The sequence below is a fragment of the Myotis nattereri genome (genome assembly GCF_964212035.1).
Source record: "Myotis nattereri genome assembly, chromosome: 2".
NCBI classification, from domain to species: Eukaryota; Metazoa; Chordata; class Mammalia; order Chiroptera; family Vespertilionidae; genus Myotis; species Myotis nattereri.
The window spans coordinates 191,253,653-191,265,543 of NC_138076.1; the positions used below are offsets into that span (position 1 = coordinate 191,253,653).

The 11,891-nt window shown below is 36.9% G+C and overlaps 1 protein-coding gene across 2 annotated transcripts in view; it reads left to right on the forward strand.

The window, feature by feature from the left end:
- LRP6 (LDL receptor related protein 6) overlaps positions 1-6,229 on the forward strand; it is a 136,232-nt gene extending 130,003 nt beyond the window's left edge. For both annotated transcript variants that reach the window (XM_081083446.1, XM_081083447.1), the window contains exons 20-23: positions 46-276; positions 1,491-1,627; positions 2,276-2,373; positions 5,135-6,229. In XM_081083446.1, coding sequence (XP_080939572.1) covers positions 46-276; positions 1,491-1,627; positions 2,276-2,373; positions 5,135-5,429 — 761 coding nt within the window. In that variant the 3' untranslated portion in view covers positions 5,430-6,229. The remainder of the gene's footprint in view (positions 1-45; positions 277-1,490; positions 1,628-2,275; positions 2,374-5,134) is intronic.
- Positions 6,230-11,891: the final 5,662 nt, after the last annotated feature.

Below are 11,891 nucleotides of genomic sequence, written 5' to 3' on the forward strand. Positions count from 1 at the left end.
CTACAGTTGTTTTCATTACATAACTGTACTGCCTTGCCATTTTAGATCCAACCGAGGAGCCAGCACCACAGGCCACCAATACAGTTGGTTCAGTTATTGGAGTAATTGTCACTATTTTTGTGTCTGGAACCATATACTTTATTTGCCAGAGGATGTTGTGTCCACGTATGAAGGGAGATGGAGAAACCATGACTAATGACTACGTAGTTCATGGACCAGCTTCTGTGCCCCTTGGTTATGTGCCACACCCAAGTTCTTTGTCAGGATCTCTTCCAGGTGAGTTAAGACTGACCCATTGAGAATCAAGTCTTGGGTCCTGGCAAGATTCCCAGATTTCCATAATTGAAACAGGATACTACCCAGAGTCTATATCAAACTAGAGCACTTTGGATTTAAAAAATTATAAGAACAAATTTTCTCTTTTACTTTTTGCATCTTCTCTGTACACAAAAGACCTGAGGTATGGTTGGTAAAAGCTGCCAAAAGATACAAAGCAAGTACATAGACAGGCATTTCTGTATACTACATATACTGCATTTCTGGATGCAATCTATTGAAAGTGAATCAGCTAGTCATTTAGTGAAAAGTCACAGTTCTTTAGATTCACTACCAGACAACTTTAGTACTATGGAGACCAGGAATTAAAGGAGGCCAAAAAATAGACTAAGATTTCTTTTTAGCAAAAATTTGGAAATAGCTGGGTGATCGCCGGGAGGTATATAATGTCTTATGTTCTCTTCTAACTTTTTTAAGTGGTGACTGGGATTGGGGTTTATTCAGGCAAAGCCAAGTAACCAGAAGTTCTAAACTTGGGTAGACCATGTTGCTCTAGGGAAGTACAGCTTTTTTATCAGAGCTTTCTGGTGCCCTTAGTGTAAAGAGCCTCTTAGAAAGAGGTTCTAGGCAAAAACCCTCTAAAAATATTTAGAACTTATTTACGTGTAACCAAGTAAACAGACATGATTTTTAAACTGTTAATGATTCTGTGTTACCATACCTATTTGCAGTTGTAGAACTTAGGAAGTCACGTGGAAAATACGAAAATTTTTCTTTAGCATTGGTGGTTGTGATTACAATATTTGCATCCAGTAGCTGAAGAAATAATCTTCCATACATTGTATTCATGCCTTAAAAAATGGGTTTAGTTTCCTTTTGTGCAGATCTGTTGTTAGTCTAACCTGCTGCACAACCTCCACTCTCCTCAGGTCCCTTAAGAGGTTGAAAACCTCTCATTTTAATCTCATTTTGAAGAGCTCTGCTTCCATTCTGGGTGGGTTGGGGGGGCGGGGGGGGGGGGCAGTGAAGAGGCTATTCTTGGCCTTGTCCTAGGACAGCTCTCAATGGAAGTATTCACTTTAGAGAGCATTCATTTACCTTCTCCATTAAATGTTCTCAATTATTAGAAAAAGAAGGCATATATTGTTTAAAAGTCAAACTCTTTGACTGTTTTATAGCTCTTACTCATCTGTATTTGTCCTCCTTCATTTTAGGAATGTCTCGAGGTAAATCAATGATCAGCTCCCTCAGTATCATGGGGGGAAGCAGTGGACCCCCTTATGACCGAGCTCATGTCACAGGAGCCTCATCAAGTAGCTCTTCAAGCACCAAAGGCACTTACTTCCCTGCAGTAAGTAGTCTGGTTTCCGTCATTTCACTTTGAATGCTAAGAACAGAGGATCTCAGATTTTTAACTCAGTTAAATGTGGGTGCTCAGTGATGGTAATGTAAAAAGGTTTTTAGTATAGGAGTCAGGCATATAAGGTTCAAAGAAGGCTTTATCGTCACCATGCAAGCACTTGTAAATCTTTCTTTATGTTGGCTGTGTAGTAAACAGCATATTTGAAAGCACTGAACATTACTTTCTGTGTAGGTAAAAGTAACTCCTGAGAGGCCTCAGCACCTTCATTTATCTCATGACCTCCCAAAAGAGGAAGCACGTGGTATTTCTCCTAAGTCAGTAATTTTTCTTTAAACAATTATAATTTGAAAAAACAACAACAACAAACAAAACCCAGCTCTACTGAACTTAAACCAGTGACTTTTAGATTATAGACTTTCTTCTCATCACCTTGAGCTGGTTAGCCATGATGAAACTGTGTTGTAAGGAGTGGAGAGCCACAAACCTAAGGTCACTTCTTTGCAGAAGGATTGTGCTAATAGTGTAATGGGAACGAATAGAGTAGAGATGGAAGAAGAGAAGTTGAAAGAAAGTTTGATAGTCTCTGTCTTGGATGGACCATTGTTATTTTAATAATTTCATTATTTTCCCTTTTAGATTTTGAACCCTCCGCCATCCCCAGCCACAGAGCGATCACATTACACTATGGAATTTGGTTATTCTTCAAACAGTCCTTCCACTCATAGGTCCTACAGGTAATACACCTCCTCCTCTAACACAGATAGAGGTATTTATTAGAAGGATGGGGTATTCTAATACCTCGAGCTTGATGTAGCACCAAGTGAGTAGATGATGGTCACAGAGAGAATAGGCCTCTTGTCTTGGTAATGCTGACACTGCCCCTGTCACAGATTCTTTTCTTTCAGGGCATTATATAGTGTTTAAAAGAGAGTCACAAATGCTGGCTTTTAGAATAACAGTATAGCCCTCAGTGCTTTTCTAAGGAAAAGTTACCTATCAAAATGACTGATTTCGAAATAGGTTACTGCTCGGGTTAGGTTTGATAGAAAGTCTAAGGATATGAAGTATTGGAATAAAACTCCACATGGTTCAGAGAGTTGAGAGCACTCTAAAACAGCAGGGTTATTAAGAGCACAGAATTTGAGAGAACCTTCTGTTCAGCCCTTGCTTACATGTGTTATTATGACCTGAAATGAGGTATTTCTTATACAACTGCATGGAATAGGTCACAACTCATTAAGAGGGGGAGTGTGCCTTTGCGCTGATCTGTAGAGCATAGTGAGCAGGTTAAGCATGAGTATTAGAGTGTTGCCCTACTTGTCTCTCTTATTTGAAAGGCCAACAGTCAAGAGCTTGATATTCTTTGTTTAAACACTCAGTGCCTGGTATTTAATGTCAGTCCTCAAGTGCCTGTTATCTTCTAGATAAGGTGTTTCCTAGTATTCCAGTCAAATTGCCCTGAAGTAGCTGCATAGATGTGTGGAAATCAAATGGAAACTTGTTATAGTACCTCATTCAGAATTCTCAGTTCAGCTTATAGATAATGGCTATTTGAGATAGGCTTGACACTGAACTGAACGTTGCTTTTCTTGCCACAAGTTTGTTTTTAAAAAGCTAAAATAAAAAAAAACAGTGGAAAAATTATCCTCACGTGAGGATTAACAAATAAATTAAAAGCCAAAATAGAAAGGCAGAAACCTGAAAATTGAAAAAAAAGAAAGGCCTAAATATTTATTTTAAACCTTTAATTTCTTTAAATTGAATAAAAAACTGTTTGATTATAATGAACATAATTACATCAAAACCGGTTCTTAATAATTTCCCATATCTCAAATTAAGCCCAGTTTGTTTCTTCTGAGTGAAACTTATCATTTGTTGAGATTTTTGTCTAAAATGAAACTTGAAAGAATTTTGTTAATTCTGTTACCTTCCTTTCCCTGTTTTTTCCCCATGAAAATGGAAGTATTGGGCTTTTTAAATGTTGAGCCAAGAAATTTTATCAAGGCTCTTTTATCTGGACAGAAAAATAAGACCTAAAAAATACTATGACATCATGTTGATATTGGTAGTAAAAAAAAAAAAAAAAAAAAAAAAAAGCTTGAGAAAACCTGCTCAGCAGGTTATGTGATATTTGGTCTTTTGGCAACCTTCTCTTTTGAGGCAAGTCCTAATGCTCTCAGATGGTTTGTATCCTGGGATATAATCTGTGGTACTCTCTATCACTAGGTATTTTGTGGATTGTTACTTCAGTTTTGCACTTGCTCTTGCCCCTCTGTTGCAGTTACTGTGTTTGATGAGAAAGCATATAAGATTAACTTTTCTATATTTAGAATATAAGAAGTTGCAGGTAGAAATAGAAATGATAGAAAAACTAGCACGTTAAGTCAGCTCTTATTTTTACTAGTATGATCCTGTCTTTTCAATGCCTTTTTCTTTAGTTAGTCATGCTACAAACTTTATTAACGACTATAGATTATTTAAAAAGGTAAGAAGTAAGTTATGTCAAATACATATTAAAAGTTCACTGGTCCTCTATGGGTATTTAGAATTTATCATTTTGATGTTGAGGTAAAGCTGCTCTTATGACCATACGCTTGTCTTTTGGAGAATCAAAACCTTCTCTGAAACCACAGCAGTTTCCCTTTGCTGATAGGAACAGTAATGGGATAGATATGCCCCTTAGGCTGTCTATAATATTCAGTCTGGCTTGTACAGTATTTGATTTTTAAAGAGAGAATGAAGTCTTCAGACATCACTAAATTATTCATCAGGTAAATTATAGAGCAGTTAAAGAATGTTGAAGGAACATACACACTTTTAAGTAGTATAAAGCGTGTGAAGACCCACCCTGGCTGGCATGGCTCAGTTGGTTGGGGGTCATCCCCTGCACGGAAAGGTTGCAGGCTTGATTCCCTGTTAGGGTACATGTCCCGGTTGAGGGTTCAATCCTTGGTAGGGGGCGTGTAGGACCAATCGGTGTTTTTGCTCTCAGATCAGTGTCTCTCTCTCTACCTCTCCCTTCCTCCCTCTCTAAAAGTCAATAAAAAATATATTTTTAAAAAAGTGTGAAGACCCATTCTTCTTACAGACCACATAGAAATTGGTGAGGCTCACTATATCTAGACTAAAGGCTGAATGTATAACTGACAGATTTCCAAAAATAACCATTATGTACAACTTTGAATAGTTCTTTATTTCTTTATCCAGTTTAATGTAAAGCTATAAGAGCACATCCAGGGTCTAGATTGAGTTTATCTGTGCATTTCCATCCTATTCATTTTCAATTGCCTCTAATCACATTGTATTTTCAAATATAAAATACATGCTACCTTCCACTTCCAATCTGCCTTTGAAAATTACCTCCTGGTCTGTGCAAATTTAGATTGTAGTTTATTATCTTCAATGTGAAGTTTACATCTAATACCTCTGTATTTTGATAGGAAAAACCACTTTTCCATAAAACTAACTCTTCTCTTGGTTTTCTCCCTATACCAGCTACAGGCCATACAGTTACCGGCACTTTGCACCCCCAACCACACCCTGCAGCACAGATGTTTGTGACAGTGACTATGCTCCCAGCCGGAGAATGACCTCAGTGGCAACAGCCAAGGGCTACACTAGTGACTTGAACTATGACTCAGAGCCTGTGCCCCCACCTCCTACACCCCGAAGCCAATACTTATCAGCAGAAGAGAACTATGAAAGCTGCCCACCTTCACCATACACAGAGAGGAGCTACTCTCATCACCTCTACCCTCCGCCACCCTCTCCCTGTACAGACTCCTCCTGAGGAGGGGCCCTCCTCCTCTGACTGCCTCCAATACAAACATGTACATACAGATTTGGTTGAGATCTGGAGGGGGGGAGGGAGATACTAGAGAAGGATGAGGCAGACCATGTACAGTTAAAAATTATAAATGGGGTAGGGAATACTGGAGATATTTGTACAGAAGAAAAGAATATTTATATATTTTCGTAAAACAGCAAATTTGCTGCTTGTGCCATAAAAATTTGTATAAAAATAAATTTGTACTAAAAGTTTTATTTTTGCAAACTAAATACACAAAGCATGCCTTAAACCCAGTGAAGTGACTGAGTACAAGGAAACGAATAATAAAGGCATCAATGACCAGGAATGTCTGGGCTTTATTGATACCAAAAATAAAAGTAGAAGAAGAAAAATTTAAGTCCATCTTAGAGCAGCTTGGAAGTAGCCAGATTGCCTTCATGTTTACTAGCACTTGAGGGCCTACAAGTATAAGAAATCATGAAAGAAAATGGAATTAATATTAACTTTGGACATAGGACTTTGTTTTCTCTAGAACCCAGCAGTTTTAGTGAGGAAAACATACAAAAATCCGATCTGGGTGTTGGCTGTTGTAGGAAGATCAGCTGTCTGGTGAGATGCTGTGGGGCTGATGGTGTGCACAGCCTCCTGTCCCTCCCTCAGAATCCACACTCGCCTCTCAGAATTTCTCCTCTAGGGGTTTTCACCCTGCTTGCTCCCCCAGCAGCTCTGTAGGCTGTTTGCCAAGATACCATGATTTATTCAAAGCTTGTTATCTGAAGATTGATTAAATGAAATTTTCTAAATTAAGGTTTTATTTTAATATTTATACTTGCTCCACTCTCCTGTAGGCTCAGCTCTTCAATTTGACTGCTGTTTGTGCATAATGATCGAAGGTTAGACATATTATTGCTCCTCTTCTAAGATTGTTTTAATGCTCATTAAACTGTCTTTTTACAACACATATAGGCAACGTTTAAGAATTACAAATTTAACCGTATGTTTTTGTTGTAAGTTGATCATATATCCTTGCAGTACTTTCAGCATGTAATATCACAGTATAAAATCATTTTTATATATATTTTTCCTACTAAAATATTAAAATATGTTCTGGTTAGAGACAATCTATATAAAAGGAGAATGTTTTGTTATCATTAGGGTTTCCTGTTAGTAGCTGTTCATGACATTTTCGTGTTCTTTAGGCCAATTTTTCTCAGAATGATGTCTGCATACATACCTCTTCTAACGTGTGACATGAGTTTAATATCTTTCTTGTTACCTAATGTGAATATTAGATTTTTTTCAAATTATCTAAATTATCCTTATAATCACCTCCTATATATATATCAGTGTGTGTTCTCTCTTATCCTGTTACGGATTAAGATGATTTAACAAATTTAACAATACGGATTAAATGAGAAGGCAAACTATTAACTTCTCAGCCGTCAGAACTCGGTGGAGAGGATACTGGAAGGCTCTCTGTAACCTGCCTGGCCTGCATGGTACGGGCTGCTGCACCCCCAGCTGTCAGGGTTGACCTGTGGGACGATTCTAGCGCTTCGTTGCCACCTTGCCAGAAGTTGATTTCCTGCTTTACACGTGTTTCCAGCATTTCTCTGCTAAAATTGAATGTGTTTTTAAACTAATGTATTTCTTACCTTAGCAAATGTTGGTTGTTTATTGCTGAATGGTTTTTTAAATTCAGTCTTGCTGAGAGGCCTCTCTGGATTTAAGGGGCCAACGAAAAACAATGGAAGAAAGGATTCAGAATATCAGCAAGGGTGAAATAATTCTTTAAGCAATTAAAAAATGCCTAAGTAAACTTTTTCAAGAGAAAAAAAACGTGGTTTCAGAATACTGGTTAGATTGCTGGGGACACCTTATAAGAATCCGTGCGCCTTATAAGAATCCTGTGCACTTGATTTTGCATATGAATAAATGGTGATCCAGCAGTGTCTTGCATCTCAGTCAGCAAGTGTAACTCTTCCTGTGACAGGAACAGTGTGCTCACAGCCCAACAGAATGGACACAGAAGGTGCATTCTGTGACACACCGCGGGCACTTGATGCTTAAATGAAGATGGAAAGGTTAGCAATAACTGGGTATCAATTAGAATTTGAGAATTCTATATGTTTACATTTTTTAATGTGCATCTTTATCTGGTGGGCTTCCCATGTGGAAACTTGCACTATAATGAACCAAGAAGAATATTGCCTTGTTGTATCTCAGTCCAAGTGCTTGTACTGCGATGGCAATGGCCTCTTCTTGCAAAATGCTAATTTGTGTGCCAATTTGAAATTATTTGAAGGCGGTTCAGCTTAATCTCAGAATCCTCTTTCTGGGGTAGTTGAGATGGATTTTTAATGTTTTGGGGAGTACCTTTAAAATGAGAGAATTGTCAGAATTCAGGAAGGATTTATTGGCCCTCAGGTTAAATGGACAGTTAAGCTTAAGTAAACTTTCTTGATTATTAAACACAAGAGCTTTAATTAGAAAAACTAAGGATAAAAAAAACCCTCACAAATCATGACAGCACAAATTGGGAGAAAAAAATCAAAAAGGGTTTTTAATTTGATGTATTGTGAGATTCATCATCCATGAGTGGAGAATAAATAAAATTTCATTAGATTCCTTAAATAAAAAAGTATTTCAAACATGTCTTAAAGTATGCCCACTTACTGATATGTTTAGGGTTATCTGAGAAATTAACTTTAGCAGAGCATACGTTCAGTGCACTATAGTAAGCTGTTCCGCATCAACATGGTCTTATATGACCCTGAACTTTTCTGACTTTGAACTTGGCTCCTGCAGAGCCCTGGTCTTCTGAACAGTGGTCTGAGGAGTTTTGCTCTGAACCGTTAATACATTTAACAACTATTCTAAATGGGTGTTATGTATTTAGAAATCTAGTACCGGAGGATAAGTCAGAGGGGGGTGGTTTGAGCAGTAAAATTTTAGGATGTTTGAGGATTGCATTTGTTCATTTAAAAATTCTCTTAAGTCAATAATTTGTAATCCAACTCATTCGATATTAGGATATAAAAATAGCCTCCATTTTTATTGGGTAGCAATTAGTTTTGGGGGAAAAGCCCATTTGCTGTAAAGGCCCATTAATGAAGAATACTTCAGGTATAGTTAGTAGCTGCAGCCTACCTGGCCTGTTAATAAACTGTATGTATATGTGCCCTGATACCAATAATCATGGTAGACATCATTTACTTCTGGTACTGGAGGGGCTTTCCTGAAGCTCCTCTGCGATAGATCTACTGCTGCTCTTCTCTGTCTAGTCCTGTGTCTAGATTAGATGCTTAGACATGCAGTTTTAAGATTGTTTTATCTCTTGCCACTCCATTGGTTTGCATGCTATAAGATCTGCATATTGGTTACCATTTCACATCTAACAAAATTCAGGAACAGAAATCTTGGGCTTTTCAAACCCCAAATATGTCATGCTTTATTAAGTTACATAGTGTGGACTGTGGATATGAGTATGTAAATATTAGTCAGCTGACAAATACTTGGACATCTACAAATGAGACTGTACACTAGGTGTAGACATGAACTGAGTCATAAAGAAGTTTATAATCAAATTTGTTTAAAACACCTTCTCAGAATTTTTAAACTAAAGAAATTTAATTTTATTTGAATTATTTTCCTTATCCCAAGCCTAAAATGAGCCAAGAGAAATGACAAATGATTTTAGAAAGTACTGGTGCATGTGCGGTTTCTGTCTTCTGGAATGGCATCATAATAGTCTGAAAAGTTAGCTTTTGAAATTTTCAATGTTTTAGACAGAATTTAGACCTAAAATATGTCATTTTACATTTATAATTTTGAAATATTGTTAATGATGAGTATTGTAAATTTATATGCTCAGGATATTAATTCTGTGTTTTATTAAACTAAAACGATATGAGTAGAGGGGGGAGGTAGATTTTTTTTAGGGTAATCTAGATTATTTAGAGCAGCAGTTCTCAACCTATGGGTCGTGACCCCTTTGGGGGTCGAACGACCTTTTCACAGGGGTCGCCTAAGACCATCGGAAAACACATATATAATTACATATTTTTTTGTGATTAATCACTATGCTTTAATTATGTTCAATTTGTAACAATGAAAATATATCCTGCATATCAGATATTTACATTACGATTCATAACAGTAGCAAAATTACAGTTATGAAGTAGCAACGAAAATAATTTTATTGTTGGGGGTCACCACAACATGAGGAACTTCATTAAAGGGTCGCGGCATTAGGAAGGTTGAGAACCACTGATACAGAAATTACTATCCTCACCCTTCTTCAGTGCAGGTACACTTCACTCTGTATGTTTTTTGTAAGGCATTCTTAAACCATGAAGTTTACCGCTGAAAGAAATATTCATGACTTTACAGGTAGAATTATAAACTAACCATATAGAACTAACAAAAACTTTCCCCCTCACCCCACCCCCCGCCATTAGTTAGGATTTGCCTAAAAGTTAACACCAAACAATTATAGAGAACTGCTTTTGCTTAACTGTCCATTCTTTTTTAAATTAAATATAATCAGGGTAGGGATGCATATATATGTATGTGAATATGTATATATGACCATTCCTTTAATATGGGTATTAAAAGGAAAATAAAGCAAAGAGAGTCTGATTAAATGTAATGTTACGTGAAATTAAGTATCTGGGATTAGTGAGGAAAATTTAGAGAAAAGAGGATACTGAGAAGCTTGAGCTGGACTAGCCTTATTTGCAAGTGAAGGATCTGGTGCTGCTTTCAGATGTTTATCCTTTATGTGTTTTAAATTTTTTCTTAAGCTTTAATCTTTGTTTTGTCTTAAAGTCAGCTGGTGTTTCTTGTCCATGGACTTTGGTACGATGGTGCTTTGCAAGGATGTATTTATATATTTTAATGGCCAACATTTGGTCAGCCCTTGTCCACTATTCAGTTCCCCCTTTTTGTAAAATAAGTGCTTTAATTGTAAACTGTATAAAGATACCTTGTATAAATCCTCCTTTTGATTATTACAATAAGCTGAGTTGTAACAAATGAAATGTTGATTTTTATAATAAAACAGTGGAAAATAAAAGTGTTTCTTTTTAGCAAGAAATTAAAACCAGCTGCTTGGGCTTTGCTGTGATACACAACCGTTCTGTTTCAGACACACCAAAACCCACCTTTATTTTTATTTCAAATGAAATACAACCTTATTAGTCAGTGATTGAGCTCAAATAGGTGATTAATGGAAACCAAGTTTTAATATAAAGGTCTTTCCTTAGTAGATACTTTCACATCAGAGAGTTTACCTTGGCTTCTTTTTTTTTAATCCTCACCCAAGGATATTTTTTCCCATTGATCTTCAGAGAGAGAGAGAGAGTGGGAAGGAGGGAGGAGGGTAAGAGAGAGAGAGTGGGAAGGAGGGAGGAGGGTAAGAGAGAGAGAGAGAGAGAGAGAGAAACATCAATGTGAGAGAAACTCATCTACTGGTTGCCCGCTGGTTGCCTCCACCATGTTACTGGACTCAGACCTGGGATGGAACCTGCAACCAAAGTACGTGCCCTTGACCAGGAATCGAACCCTAGACCCTCAGTCCACGGGCCAGCACATTAACCACTGAGCCAAACTGGCAAGGGCTACCTAGCTTCTTTGCTAACCCCTCGTAATCTTTATTTTGGTGAGGGATTCTTTTAGCTTTTATATATCTCATAAAGTCTTGATTTCACCTTCTTAAAACATCTTTTTGTTGGGTATAGAATGTTGACAATCTTTTTTCTCTTGATGCTTTAAAGATTTTATTCTGTCTTCTATTGTTTCACAAGAAAAGTTTGCTATCATTTTGTTTGTTTTTGAATGTGTAATGTGCCTTTTACTCTGGCTACTTTCAAGATTTTTTGTAATCACTGATTTTGAGCAACTTGTGATGTGCCTTAGTGTAGTTTTCTATATGTTTTTTGTGTGGTTAGCATTCATTGAGTTTCTTGGTTCTGTGAGCTTATAGTTTTCATCAGATTTTGAAATTTTTAATTCCAGTCACACATATATTGGCTGGTAGAAATCAGTCCACATTTCACTATTGCTTTGTTTTTTCTTCCTCCAGTCTTATTTCTCTCTTTTGTCTTTGAATTTACTTTTCTGTTCTCCTACAATGTGTAGTTGCTGTTAACCCAGTCTGGTCTACTTTTTTCATTTCTTCTCCAATAGTTTGATTTAAATCATACTTATAATTTCTGTGTGGATTCAGAAGTTCAGTCTTTGACTTATTGAGCATATGGAATATTAATAGTTTTAATGCTCTTGTCTAGCAATTCTATCGGTTGTATCATTTCCAGGGTGCCATTTCTTGATTTTTCTCATTATTGGCCTCATTTTTTTCTTGTGATTTTTCAATTGGATGCCTGACATTGGCAATATTGTGTTAAGTATTGGATATTTTTGTGATCCTATAAGGATTCTTGAGCTATATTCTGGAAGACA